The sequence below is a fragment of the Pezoporus occidentalis genome, unplaced genomic scaffold (assembly GCF_034315485.1).
Source record: "Pezoporus occidentalis ecotype Australia unplaced genomic scaffold, CSIRO_AGI_Poc_V1 ctg455, whole genome shotgun sequence".
NCBI classification, from domain to species: Eukaryota; Metazoa; Chordata; class Aves; order Psittaciformes; family Psittacidae; genus Pezoporus; species Pezoporus occidentalis.
This window is the reverse complement of record NW_026915786.1, coordinates 54019-68101: the sequence shown is the minus strand read 5'-3', so window position 1 is coordinate 68101 and position 14083 is coordinate 54019. Positions and strand designations below refer to the sequence as shown.

Genomic DNA, 14083 nt, shown 5'->3' with positions numbered 1-14083 from the left:
CAATCAGAGCCGCGGGGTGGGATGAAGGGCAGGTGGAGCCCCGCCCACCTCCGGCCGTGCCCTATAAAAGGCGGTGGCGGGCGGGAAGCCCAGGCTTGGCTGAGGTACCGGGGCTCAGGGCCCGGCGCGGGGCAGGGCCCTGCGGGCACGGGCGGCTCCGCTCAGCGCCCAGAGCCATAGGAGGGGGCCTGAGCCGGTAACAAATAAACTCGATCCCCTGTCTGCGGTCTGCTCCCGTGGGCAGGATCCCACCGCTGCCGGCAGCGAGCAATGGAGGGATCTGCTCACCTCTTGCTTTGGCACCAGCGCACCGCTGTGGCAGGGCTGCAGCGCCAAGGTCATTTCATTCATAAGATTATATATGGGTAGATATAAAATATTCTAGATCTAGCATAAGATTATTTCATTTAGAAAAAGGACATGGAACTGTTGGAACAAGTCCAGAGGAGGCCATGAGGGTGCTCAGGGGCTGGAGCACCTCCTGTATGGAGACAGGCTGAGAGAGTTGGGGCTGTTCAGCCTGGAGAAGAGAAGCTGCGTGGAGACCTCAGAGCAGCTTCCAGTGTCTGAAGGGGACTATAGGGATGCTGGGGAGGGACTCTTCAGCAGGGACTTATAGGGATAGGACAAGGGGAAACGGGTTAAAACTGAAACAGAGGAAGTTTAGATTGGATATAAGGAGGATATTCTTTACCGTGAGGGTGGTGAGGCACTGGAATGGGTTGCCCAGGGAGGTTGTGAATGCTCCATCCCTGGCAGTGTTCAAGGCCAGGTTGGACAGAGCCCTGAGTGACCTGGTTTAGTGTGAGGTGTCCCTGCCCATGACACGGGGTTGCAACTGGATGATCTTAAGGTCCTTTCCAACCCAAACCATTCTGTGATTCTATGATTCCAGCTGTTTATTCAGACGTGAATTAAAGCAGGGACCATTGTAAGTGCAAGCTGGAGTTAATTCTGAATTACAACATTAAAAGCAGCTCTTACTTTGCTCTTTCCTTCCCTACAGAGAGCACTGCTGAGTAACAGCTCACAAAGCGCTTCATTCCTCTTCTCTAAGCCTGCACCCGAATTCGTGCCAGCATCATCTGGCTCCAGAGCAACCAGTCAGGTGAGCTCACCCGCTTCTCCTTCAGAGCTCTTACTCTTCTTTGAAGCTCAGCTTGTTCTTCACCTTCCGGGCCATGTAAGCAGCCGTGAGGACAGAGCAGGTCACAGTGAAGAGGCACAGGGCAGAGAAATTATGTGCCAAATTGCCTTGAAGAGTGGAATAGATCTGGCGCCTGGACTCGTAGTCCAGCACCACCGCCTCGATCTGTGCCAGCGTGCAGAGCACCAGGAACACGTGGAAGATCTGATGGCTCTGCCCGAAGAAGTGGCATTTCCCAGGGAGCCACTTCTCGGGGTAAGGGTGCGAGAAGAAGAAGGCTCCGATCAGGAAGAAGAGCACTTGGCACTTGTGGTAGAGCAGGGCCGGGTCATCGCGCTCGGAGCGTGGCGCGGCGCAGATGCGGTGAGCCACGGGGCTGATGTCCAGCATGTAGGCCAGGCCAGAGGGCAGCTCCTGGCAGAGCCGGCTCAGGAGGCGAGTGGACTGGTGGTACCGGTACTTAGCGTAGCAGGAGCCGGCGCAGGACAGCCACGCTAACAGGGCTGCTGCTGGCATGTAGAACCCCTTGATCTTCTCGTGCCAGCTCGGCTCAATTGCATAGTAGTAGTGCACCAGAGCGCTGCCGTACTGGTAGATGGCAACCCCCACATAGTCCATGAAGAAGAAGCTGTAGTGCCAGAACTCAGATTTGGCCTGCAGAAGGTGAGCGAGGCTGCTGAACATCAGGTAGGTGATGGATGCCACGATGATGATGAAGAGGGGCTGGGCATGCAGGTCCTGCCCAAAATCCACTCGCTGAGAGAGCTGCTGGAACCGCAGCAGCAGGATCAGCGCTGCCACCAGATGCGTCCAGACATTGATGGCCTCATTGTGCTGCTGGAAGAGCGTTGAGAAGTAATAGCGCCAGGTCTGCTGCACGGGCCGGTAGCCGGTGTGGATGTAGGGCTTCCAGAAGACCTTTGGCACCTCGGAACTGCTGACGGTGGAGGGAGAGAGGGGAGCCAGCAGCTGAGGGATCTGCTGCACGTTAATGAAGAGCCGGCTCAGCCTTTCAGTGACCACCGTTGCCATGATGCAGCTGAACGGGGGGGTTCCAGCCACACAAAGTGACCTCTGGGATGGGAAAGAAAGAGCTTTGCTTTGCGGTTTAAGAGTGACTTTACAGCAAATAAAACCAAACCAAGCAGGGGCTGTTGGAGCGCTTCAGTTTTTTTCCCCCAGAGATAACGTAAACTCCTGAGTGACTGGAGAACAGCCTCATCAGAGCTGAAATAGAAGCATTACCCAAAATAGTGATAGGAAAGAGGCTAAAGGGAGATTTAGGAACCCCTGGAGTGCCCCATGCTGCACAGACAGATGGTCTGGAGGAGCACAGAGGTAGAGGACACAAGTATGGGGTTAACTGACAGTGTTCAACACACCAGGATGCACCAGTTCTTAGCTCACCCCTTCCCAGCAGCTTGCCAAACAACCCAAACATCCTAAACAACCCTCCTGCTCCTGCATTTCCCCCTTGGTTTGCAGCATCTGCCTTTACAAAGAACAAGCCACGTTCCCACACAGCATTGGGACATCCTGCTCCGCTTCACGAGGGGTGCATTTGAGAGCATAAATACCCAATGGCAGTGACAGATCTAACTTCTGTGTTTGCAGTTCTGGCTGCCTTTTTGCAGCTCCTGCTTTTCCAGGCAGCTTTGCATGAAACCAACACAGTTTGAGTGAGCTCATCCGGTTGCATCACTGAGATCCAGCAGCGTCATCTGTGCGAGCCAGCACTTCCATATCTGCCATTTGGAAGCTGCTGCCCTTATCAAGACAAGGACAGCCCCGCTGGCTTGCTCTGCCTTTTCATGGCAACCTTCAAAACACACTGAACAGAACGTGCTTGAAATGAGATTCCTCCTCTCCACCTGCTCTTGCTCAGGCAGGTTCTGAAGCCCAACTCCCATCCAGCTCTGGTGCTGATTTACACCTCATCTCCTGGCAAGTGCAGTCATTCTGGGGACAGCTCAGACGGGAAAAGCTCTCTGGGGCTCAGGAAAAGGAGGAGGTGGGGATGGGACTGTTTATTGTTAAGATCTCTGCAATTTCCTCACCAAAACAGAGTGGATCCATGCGTAACTTGCGCCTGCCCGAGGCTGCTGCGTGGCTCCCTCTTCTCTACTCTTTACCCAGGTTAAAGATGCCCCCAGCCTGGCCTGGGGCAGCACCTCACAGAGGGCAATCCCGACCCTCGCTTGGCCTCCTAAACCCTCTTGTATCACCACGACATGAAGAGGCTGCAGTGAAAACCTGACTTCATCAAGCTCTTCTCAGAACCTCAAGTTGTGAGACCTCACAACTCACAGCCTCAAGTCCTGCCGGGGAGACGCGGGACAAAGCAGAACTCGCCGGGTTGAGCTGTTCTGAGCACAATTCAAGGGGCAGTTTGAACTGAGAGCTGCTCTGTGCCAGGGCTGCCTCTGCCCAGCACATCCGGGTACAGGGCTCAGCTCCAGACCATGGCACAGCCACCAGAATACAAATGCCTGGCTCTGCTCAGGGAGATGCTGCAGCAGGGGGGGAGCTGCATTCCAGGCAGCTGAGCACAAGGCAGGAAAAGGAGCGGTATTTACCTCAGGTCCTCCAAAACTTGTTGGAGCAGGAGTCGATTTGCAAAGCTATTCCAAGCTATGAAGCCTTGGGCAATGCTCGGTTACAAACAGAGCGCATCCTCTGCGGGGCTGGAAATCATTAATCTGCCTTGTACGCTGAATAACCACCTCCTCATACCTACGAGATGTCAATAACGTCGCTTCAAACGCCTGTTATTCCCTACAGAGCATTTCCTGTCTCAAGCAGCATCCACCCATCCCACTGGATCCTCCCTTTACGGACAAGCCTCAGCCGCGGCGCTCGCAGCCGCTCTCCCCTGCGCTCACATCCGTACCCAGCAGGTTCTTCTCAGCTACGATCGTGCCTTCACCTTCACCGCAGCGGCCGTGCCCTGGCAGTGCCTCCCGGGGCGGGCAGGGATCGGGCCCGCTCTCAGGGCCCTCCCCTCCCCGTCCCCACCCCGTCGTCCCCACCCCCTCTCCGCCAAGCCGCGGGACCCCCCCAACCTGCTGCTTGCTCCGCTCCGCTCCGTTCCGCTCCCGCTGCGCACCACGACCCGCAGCGCCTCCGCCCCCTGCGCCCGCCCCGGCCCGCCCCGCGGCCGCTCCTGCCCCGGCTGCGCGCCCCCCCCCCCATCCCTGACCGCGGCCGTTCGGGGCTCTCCATCCTCTCCGCTTCGCTCCAGCGCGGCTTTTCCTGCCGGAGACACCGGTCCCGCTCTGCCCGAGCAGCAGCTCCCGCGAGCTGGTTCTTCCCCCCCTCCATTTTCCCTTCTCAGATCACTGCGTCCTTTCACTGTTTGCTCCCTCAGATCTCATTCCCACCCCCCAAAACTTCCATTACCCCACAGCAGCTCCGAGTATTTGTAAAACCAAGCTCAGACCCTGGCCGTAAAGCTCCAGTTAAGCTTCACACAGGCAGCCACACAGAGCAGGACTAAGCCAGGGGAACAGAAGGCCCTGAGCTGGGATGTGACAGCTTTGGCAAGTCAGAAACTCACTCTCAATGTCTCTTTGTGCTTAATAACCATTTGGGTATTGGCAGTGCCATCACCGTCCTCCTGCAGCCCTTGGACAGACAACAGGAACCCCACACACAGTATCTGGGACTTTCCTTCTTTCCTCAACAAGTGAAGGAATGTATTAACAATGACCTGAGGGTTTTGTCATTGCTAATTATGCCTGATCTTGTACATGGCATCTGACCCAGCACTCACAGCTCCATTATGCAGCGCTAGATCTTCAACCTCTTTGGTAAGCACACTATGGAGCAGGTTCAAGCTTTTGCCTCAAAGGTTAGCTCTGTATTCCCTGGCCCTCACTTCCGCACATGGAGCCTGGCCCACAGCCCCATGCTCTCAGCTTACACAAAATTGACATGTGCCATTAAAAGCCCTAAACCTGCCCTATGCCTCTGCTGCAGAGGGGGTGAAAGTACAGGATCAAAACACTCTGAAACTCCTTCAGGGAAAGGACCCAATCACAGCTGCCCGTGCCTGGCTTATCTCCATTCTTCCTTCATTCAAACAGAGCAGTATCAGCTTTTGGTTAAGCACAACTCTGATGCAATCAAGGGTAGCAAGTGTGATACATAAAAGCTCTCTAAACTGAGATTCCTTCTTTAGCAAGCCCCAGAAGACATGTCAAGAGGTCCAGGATGCATTAGCCCCTTAAAGAAAACAAGAAGAATGTCACTTGCGCAGTGCAGGATGCTCCGTATGTGGAGCCATCCTGCAGCCGAACCTTGAGATCAGGAGTGCAAATGGAGGAAGACAGGTGCTCACCAAGAGCAGTGCCACCACTGTTTGACACCCAAGGCTTCCCTACTCTGAGCGCACACACTGCAGCAGAGACTTCAGAGCACGAGCTTTATGCTGAAGTTCTGTGGCTGTGCATACCCCAATTGCAATCTTGCCTTCCCCACAGAGGAGCATGAGCCCCTACATATGTGCTTAGAGGAAGGGTCTGGGGTGTTTTCAAGGCAGCTGTACCCTACAGCAACTCTGTACCCAACGCACCCAAAAAGCGCCTTTCCTCAGAGCACAAGTGCACTCATACCCATTCCTCACACACCAGAACACAGACACACATCCTTGCACGCAGGAGTTAATCTCCAGCCTGAGGCACAAAGTGCTGGCCCAAGGCATCTGGTACACACCAAAACAACTCCTGGCCACAGCACCATTGTCACTGGGGCAGGCAGAGGATCCCAGCACAGAACAGGTCCCTGCCTTCCATGCTCTGACACCACAGGATGCGGGACACAAATCACCACTGAATAGAACAAGTCATCTTCTAGCAACCCTCATCAAAAGCAGGCTCAGATCAGTCATGTGGTAACAAGGACTCATTTGTTGAAGCATCAGCACCCAAAGGGAGGTGGCCCTGAACTCCTTTGGACAAAAACCACACAACAGCTGACGCCTGCTGAGGTGTCCAAACAAAGCTCTGATTGTAGAATGAAGACAATGAGAGTGCTCTAGGAAAGGCAGCAGCACGGCCGTGGATGTGAGGACCCTTCCACCCAGCACTGGGAGCCTGCTGCCCACCTCAGCCAACCCATGTGGTTTCTCATGCCATTGTCAGAAGTTATTCTCATAACAGCACTGTGCAGCTTTATTTAGTCACTCAGTTACAGCAGTATTTTAGCAGACTGGGACAGAGTCAGATTTTTGAAGTGTAACATATTTAGCATGGAACAGTATATTTTACTTATTCCTTTCACAAACGTCTTACAGAGCTGATACAGTACTAGCCATCAACCCAGCAGCAAGCGCGCTGGAGTAGAAAAGGATGCAACAAGAAGATAGCTACACTGGAAAGACAACACTTTAGAAAAAGTGAAACACGGAAGGTCTCTCCTCTAGCCCCCACGCAAAGTGTACAGTTTGGATCTAATTTTACAGCTCTACATCAGTTTCTAGAAACTTAAAAAGAAAAAAAAACAGAACCGAAACAAAACCAAAGAGAAAACCACTGGCCAGTACAGTCTTTGGATATTTAGAGGAGGGGGAGAGAGTCAGTTTCCAGAATGAAGTCAGTCGGTTTCAGCCTCACCAGGGTCTTTGCCTTCTTTGTTCTTTCTAACCTCTTCAATATGCTTGTCCTGCAAGGCAACAGCAAGGAAGCAGTTAGCTGACGGGCAGGCTCCAGCTTGCTCCCCACAGCAACCTGCGAGCACAGGTTACTGACACCAGCTCCACGATGAAGCTGTGTAAGAAAGGAGGGAGATGCTGCTCCAACTGCATCCATTCCCTCTTCCCAGCAGGAGGATTTCTGCAGTCCTCTGCAGATTTAACCTTTCAAGATGAGACCAGCACAGAACCACCACGTTCTGTGTCTATAGATTCATAGCACCCCCCTCACTTGGCCGTTTACTCGGCTTTATTTAAGCAGGATTTGAAGTAAGGAGCATGGATAAACTGGCTCCCAAAGGGGAGCTGGGACTCCACACCCACCTTCTCCCTCAAGCGCTCCAGTTTAGCAGCCATTTGTGCCTCACGGTTTTCTTTGTTCGCTTCCATTTTGTGGGTCAGCTTCTCCTCTGCCATTTTGCTGAAGTTGTTGTTTTCCTCAATGGCTTTCTGCAGCACCTCCTTCTCATGCTCCCGCTTCTCAGCCAGCTGCTTCAGGACTTCTGCTTCATGAGACTAATGAAACAGAGGAGGGGTGCTTTGACATGAGAGAGGAACCACAGAGACGGCTACAGCTGCGCTGCTCACAGCTCCCAGGAGGAAAGATTTGCTGCTGGTTTACAACAGCACAACTTTGATACAGGACCAAGCTCCCTGGTGCTCCCCTACCCACAGAACCCGTATTTCACCATCACACCCTCCCACAAGACTTCCCTTTCTGTTGTTACACACAGGTTTTGTTAAATGGGGTTTTCTGGGGGGAAAAAAAAAAAAAAAAAGACTTTTTCAAGTATTAACACTGATGGATCCTTCCTAGAAGGTTCTCACTTCTCAGAATGGTGAATCTTTGTGATTCAGGTCATACAGAGGCACTTCCATTCGTAAGCCTCTGCATATTCAAGAGCTCCAAGCTACATCTCAACAGCAGGATCCTGCACCAAGTTTGACACTGCATTCACACACCTTCTCATTGCACATTCACCACTACGTCTTCTAAGAGGAAACGGATCTTACGATGTTGAAGACCAGGAAACACTTCATCCTGAAAGCACATCCCCTCTCAACTACACATTTGCTCTCCCAGTTTTTCAAGTGACCATTCAAGACCACTTTGGGAACAAAGCTGGAGCTTTGCAGACCATAACAAAGGTTCCCAAAAGCCTCAGAGATTCCAAAGTAGTTCAATGAATACTCCATTTACCATAATACAAATTGAGGATCACTTGTCCCACGCATCCAATTAATAGTAATTTACAAAGCCAAACAAAAAGCAAAACAACTTGCCCAGACTGCTTGAGCAGAGCTCACTTAGGCTGATTCAAGTTTACCTTACGCCTCTCTTCTGCTGCTTCCAATTTCTTCTGGATCTCCTCCAATGACACATCCTTCTTCTTTGGGGGAGAAAGAGGGAATTCTGGAACGGCTTCTTTTGAGCGGGGACTGAGTATCAGCTCAAATGCCTGCCCAGAAGCACGCTTTTCCAGTTCCTTCACTTGAATATCTAGGAACATGAGGGGGGAGACACAAAGAAACAGAACAATATTTTAAGCTAGGAACTGAAGTAACTTGAACAACAGCCTCCAAATACTCAGCCCCACAAAGCCCACCTAAGGAAGCAGTTAGCATGGGAGCCAATGCTCTAGTTTTAAGCAGCAGCATCACCATCCAAAGCCATGGCAGGCAATTTTGTTTGCAGTTTTTCATCATGCATTTATGAAGTCCAAGCACCTGACATTTGATTTTCAGCCTTTAATATCCAGGGCCATGAAAACAAGATTATCCCCATTGCCAAGGAAAATTCACCCATTCTCCAATGACAAGTTTAAGGAGGTTTCAAGGTGTCTGCCTAAAGACCTGACACCAGGTTTCAAAGAACCATGCAAGCCAGCCTTCTCTCTTCAAACACCTATGAGGAGACACATCAGGCCCTGGCATGGTGTCAGCTGTACCAGCACACCAGCTTTGATCACCAAGATGATCGTCAGTTCTGTTCACAGAGCAGATGGCATGCAGCTGAGCTGAAGCCCATCTGCTACCAGCCTCCTCCGAGAGGGCTTTCGTTATGTTGTCACAAGCACCCGGTTCCAACAGCTTCTCCAAAGCAGCCTCGAGATGGGTGAAAACCCCCGTGACAACGCTTGATTTTACTAGACTGGATTTTTTGAATCATTTCTGAGGAAATTGAGAGGAAAAAAACCAATATCAGAGCATTTAGTGCATAATATCACATACCAGAAGTAGCCATGACCAAGAAAATATGACTCCAGAAACCAGCTCTGCAAGAACGCCAATCAGTTGGAGTCCTAGATAACAAAGAAAGATGCTTTTGAACAGCGAGTGCATGAATTTCATCTACCTCCTAATAAGAACCGTTCAGCGCAATCAGACCTGCTGAACAAAAGACAGTTAATGCAGTCGGCAATTCCAGCCTGGGAGGCTGATGTACATGAACAGCAGAGACGTTCCCCATTATGGGTGCTGCAGGATCTATGGGTACGGCTGCAGGCGGACGGTTTCAGTCCCCGTCTGCTCCACCGTGATTAAGAACCGCAAACAAAGGCTCCCATCGGACCGCTCATTCAGCGGCGGCCACGCCACGGTGCTGCGCAGGGCGGGTGCCCGGCACAGCCGCGCCGAGCTCCTTCACACCCGCGTTGGTCCGAGCGGCTGGAGCGGGTCGGGAGCGCGCACACGGCCGCGAGAACAGAGCCACAGCGCGCGTTAACCCCGCGGGGATGCTCCGGTCCCAGCCACCGCCGAGGCGCGGCCCCGCGCCCTGTGCGCGCTCCCGGCGCCGCCCGGCCTCCCAACGGCACCGCCCCTCGCTCCGCCGGCAGCCAATGGGAGCCGAGCCCGAGGCCCCGCCCGCGCCTTCCCGACCGCACCGAATTCAAACCGCCGGGGAGGCGGAGAGGGCGCGCGCGCGCGATCCCGCGGGCGCGGGGGGCTCGAGGGAGGGCGGGGCCAACGGCAACATCCGGGCACCTGCCGCCCCCCGCCGCAGGTGCGGGCCCCACGCCCCACCCCGGAGCGAGGGGAACGGGGAGGGACGGGGTCACGGGGGCCGCGGGCCGGGTCCCCCCCGCACCACCCCTCGCAAGCGGGGCTCAGCCGCGGGAACCCGAGCGCGGTAGCGCCGGGGCGCCCCGCCCGGGCGCCGCCCCTTCCCCACTAACAATGGCGGGGTCCTGTCAGCGAGGGGAGGGGGCGCCGCCGCCGCGAGCAGGGCGTCGCCCGCTCCCGGGACAAAAGACCCCGCGCTCGGCGCCGGGAGCGGGGCCGGCGAGGGGCGCCCCCCGCTCATTGTCTCCCTTCCCTTTGTCCCCGCGACGCCCGGGGAGCGGGCGGGGACGCGACCCCCGCCATCAGAACGGGCAAAAGCAGCGGACGCGGCGCCCCCTTCCCCAAGCGCCCTCAAACGACTGCGGCCCCCGCTGCGGTCTCCCTCCTCCTGGCCCCCCATCCTCAAACCCCCCTCCTCTGCGGCACCGCCACCCGCTCCCTCGAAGCGCCCCGGGCTCCGCGTGCCAGCGCCCCCGCTCTGCCGGCACCGAGGGGCCGCGGACACCCCGCTCTGCTCGCGGGGTCCGGGTCCCGGTGCCGGTCCCGGTCCCGCTGCGCACCCACCTGCCCGCGCCGCCGCTCCGGCCGCACTCCGCTCCCGCCCGCCGCGCCGCGCACAAAAGCGCCAAACAATGGCACGTGACCCGCCCCGCCCCGCTGCCATTGGCCCAACGCGGCGGCACGTGCCGCCCGGCGGGGGGGGGCGGTGGGGAGAGGAGCGAGGTGGGGGGCGAGCGCCCACCCCCCCGCCGCCCGGTGCATGCCGGGAAGTGTAGTCCCGGGTTTGGGGGCGGCGGGGGGGGGCAGAGACCCCCGGGAGCTGCGGGGCTCGAGCGGGGGGTGCGGGGTCTCGCAGCGGTCCCACCACCACCCCCACCCCCGCTCCCCCCCGTGCTCGGCGGCTCCGGGACTCCCTTTGTCTGCTCCGCCGCGGAGCCGGGAGCGGTCAGGAGCGGGGCTGGGCGCTGAGCTCAGAGCCCCCGGTCCCGTCGGGGCAGCGCTGCTCGGGCCGTGTCCGTGTGCGCGGGCACGGGAGCAGCGCGACCACCGCGTGCCTGTGGTCACCGCCGGGTCACAGCCGCTGCAGAGCAGCCCTAAAGCGGGTCCGCGGCGCTGCCGGTGCGCCCGCCCCATGGCCCCTGCAGTGCGTTCTGGGGACGTGGCCACCCCTTTGGGGTGACAGCAGGGAGTCAAAGCACATCCGCAACACCCGTGTCCGTGCGGGGTTCCATGGCATGCACATAACGGCCCTGTAAAGATGATCCATCCTTGCCCCATGGGCTGCACTGGGAGCATTCCCCTTTCCAAGATAAGGCTATTTCCAAGTGCAGGGAAGTGGTTCGCATGCAAATGTGCTTTTAATGAACCGGCTGCGTTTGTGCATGCTCCATACAAATGACCTGGGCACGATCCCACGGTAGCCTCGTGCTCCAGCCACTTGACTTACACCGAGAGTCAACGTGCACAAAGGCAGATGGCCGCAGGACAGCGCGCACGTTCTGCTGCAACGCAAGCCCAAAACAACAGCATCCCTGCCCTCAGTGCTGAAGAAAGGACTTTTCCAAAGGACCCACCCTTGTGCGCACCCTTAAAAACGAGGATTTTGCACCAAAAAAAGATAAAATACCAAAACCCCACCTTGCACGCGGTTAATATTGTGACAGAACCACACAAAGCTTTCAAAACAGAGATTATTTTAAACACTTGCCCTGTTTTTCAGTGATCTGATGTCTATTTCCATGGAAACCACATCCAGCCGCTGAGCTGCTAGGACTGGGAGAGTTTTCTGCGGGAGCGCCTTGCTGGGCATGGGAAGAGCCATTTTCCAGCGGCGTGTTAGAACCTTCCTGCGTGCCTGAAGGGGTCTCAGAGTCCAAATGCTGCGGCTGCTTGGCCCTTCAGGTCGTGTCTGGTGCAGTCACAGGGCTCCTGGCTCAATAGCAGCGGTGGCTGCACAGACAGCACACACAACACGTGTTTTTAAGTGAAACATCTTGAATGCTTGGATTACATTGCATGAAACGCTGCTGGAAGACAAAGCAGCCAAGAGAGCATGCTATCAGCCTCTGTTTTACTTGATTGTTGATTAATTGTCGTCTGTGTAGATCAAACAGTGTGTTGGATGCTTTAATATTAATGCTTTTTAGTCAAATCAGTGAGCTTATCCTAGGATGATCTCAGCATTTCCCAGAGGAAACAAGGCTTCCTGGGCTTAGGGCTTTCTGTTTGGTACCTGTGTGACTGCCTCCAGTCAGCCCTCACCCCCTGAGAGACGATGATGAAACACCATTTGCCACCACTGAGGAAGGGATGCAGGCTGAGATAAACCCAGGAATCACGCAGGGGCTGTTCTCCGTGATTTCCATCTTATTTCCTGGGCTTCTCACGGGGGGAGGGGAAAGGGAAAGAAAGGAAAAAAGGACCTGAATGTAACTTACGTTCCTTTGCAGGTTGGCTTTAAAGCCAAACCCGTTCCTTTCAGATTAGAACTCACTGATGTAAGAGGCAACCTGGTTTATTGATGAGAGGCACGGAGCTGGGGTCTGTTCTCAGCTCCGGCGTTTTCCATGCTGAGCCCCTTCAGCAACCCCTTTACAACACCTGCCACGGCTGTTTCCAACTTCAACCCAAACCATTGAGCATTATTGGGGTACAAAGAGAAACAGTGGCTCCTGGCAGCTGGGGAGGCACGGAGGCGATGGCGGGTTTGGCTTCGTTGCAAGAGCAGTTTTATTTTGGGACCGTTTCATCAAACCCATTTATCTCTGTGGAATTTATTTTTGTCTGATCTCGAGCAGAACGGAGAATATGAAAAGCTTTTATTTCACTTGCATTTGATTTGTGTTCATCGACACATCTACCACAGCTCTAAACAGACTCCTCTTCCCAGCAGCGTGTGGCTGTGGCAGGTTCTTTACCTACTGAATTCCTTATCACCAACAATAATTGCTGTAATTCCAGGTTTCCCAAAGGAAAAGAGCAAGCAGCAGCAGGAGAAGTTTCCTCCATCATGTCACTGTTTAGCCCCAAAACAGGGTTTGAGATGGAAGATACCATTTCAAACCCAACTCCAACCACATCAGCCAGATGAATTTCTGTATCTTGAGGATAACAAAGGACCACAGCAGAACCTGCTAAAGATATTCCCTGAGTAGAAAGAGCCAAAGGCTCCATAAATTAGGAATTAAATAAGGAGCCAGGGATAACTGCACCCACTTAAACCATTGCCCTTGTGCAACCCAAGTCATGCCACAGCTCAGGGGGTGCTCAGAGCCCCTTGGTCCCACACACTGTGCTCTCAGTGGAACAGGTCCATCACAGCCCCGTCAGAACACTCCCTGTACGTGTGAATTTAGGACGTGACATGCTCAGATTTAGCATCGAGATTAAAGCGTTTCCTCTCTGGGCTTCTCAAAACATCCCACAAGGAGTCTGACATAACCAGGAGACAGCTCAGCCCACAGCAGCTTTGTTAACTCGCAAAAATATTCCATCTCCAATGAGAAAATGTGCTTTCTGAGCATTAAATTGCCACCCTCAAGCACTCGTGGTGGAAGGGCTGACAGCTGTTTGCTCATCAGAGAGTATTTTAAAGCACTTTGGTAAGTAATATTAGCAAATATTTGCTAAGATTGGCAACAGGCACTGCATTAGCAAAATTCATCCCAAAACCAGCAACCCAATACAGTGTTTGACCCGAGTCAATCAGCTGCAGTGATTTAATAAATAACCTGCTAGCGGAGATAGCCGTTCAAAAGAAACCTGTTCTTGGCAGCAGAGGGGACATTTCTTTTTATCCACGTTTCCTTTTATCCATCTTTCCTTTTATCCATCTTTCCTTTTATCCATGTTTCTCAGTCTTTGCATTAACATTCAGACAAGTCTTTCCCACACTGCAGCCTCCCCCTCTCCATGCCGGCTGTTCCCATGCGCCGCTGCCCGAGAGGCCTCACAAGGTATCAGTGCTCCAGAGGTCTCACTGACCTCCTGGTTTAACCCAAATGCAGCCGAGGAGCCCATAGAACCGAAGAATAAACCAAGACTTTTGGGGAGACTTCTGGTCTCCCAAAGGTAAGAACTGCTTAAGGAAATTGCTGTTGACTGGAGGTATTTGAGCGGATGTTGTGTTTATGCTGGCAAACACCATGAAGGAAATGCTCCCTTCGGAACAAATTTGCACTTGC

General features: G+C 54.3%; 2 protein-coding genes across 2 annotated transcripts; both read right to left on the bottom strand.

The window, feature by feature from the left end:
- Nucleotides 1–881: 881 nt before the first annotated feature.
- Nucleotides 882–4227, bottom strand: PAQR7 (progestin and adipoQ receptor family member 7). Its single transcript, XM_062635501.1, has 2 exons — nucleotides 4210–4227; nucleotides 882–2221 (listed from the first exon to the last, which is right to left on the bottom strand). Exon 2 carries the CDS (start codon nucleotides 2177–2179, stop codon nucleotides 1139–1141), a length of 1041 nt encoding a protein of 346 aa, XP_062491485.1. The 5' UTR covers nucleotides 2180–2221; nucleotides 4210–4227; the 3' UTR covers nucleotides 882–1138.
- A 2073-nt stretch (nucleotides 4228–6300) lies between these two features.
- Nucleotides 6301–10541, bottom strand: STMN1 (stathmin 1). The gene is made up of 5 exons (XM_062635500.1): nucleotides 10464–10541; nucleotides 9069–9139; nucleotides 8165–8337; nucleotides 7161–7352; nucleotides 6301–6808 (listed from the first exon to the last, which is right to left on the bottom strand). The coding sequence occupies exons 2-5, from the start codon at nucleotides 9079–9081 to the stop codon at nucleotides 6740–6742; spliced, it is 447 nt and encodes a 148-aa protein (XP_062491484.1). The 5' UTR covers nucleotides 9082–9139; nucleotides 10464–10541; the 3' UTR covers nucleotides 6301–6739.
- Between the last annotated feature and the right edge of the window lie 3542 nt (nucleotides 10542–14083).

Coding starts and splice junctions, on each gene's coding strand:
- PAQR7 (XM_062635501.1), bottom strand. CDS start 2,179: ATGGCAACGGTGGTCACTGAAAGGCTGAGCCGGCTCTTCATTAACGTG.
- STMN1 (XM_062635500.1), bottom strand. Junction 7,353..8,164: donor CAGCAGAAGAGAGGCGTAAG/GTAAACTTGAAT, acceptor CTGTTTCATTAG/TCTCATGAAGCAGAAGTCCT. Junction 6,809..7,160: donor TGGAGCGCTTGAGGGAGAAG/GTGGGTGTGGAG, acceptor GTTGCCTTGCAG/GACAAGCATATTGAAGAGGT.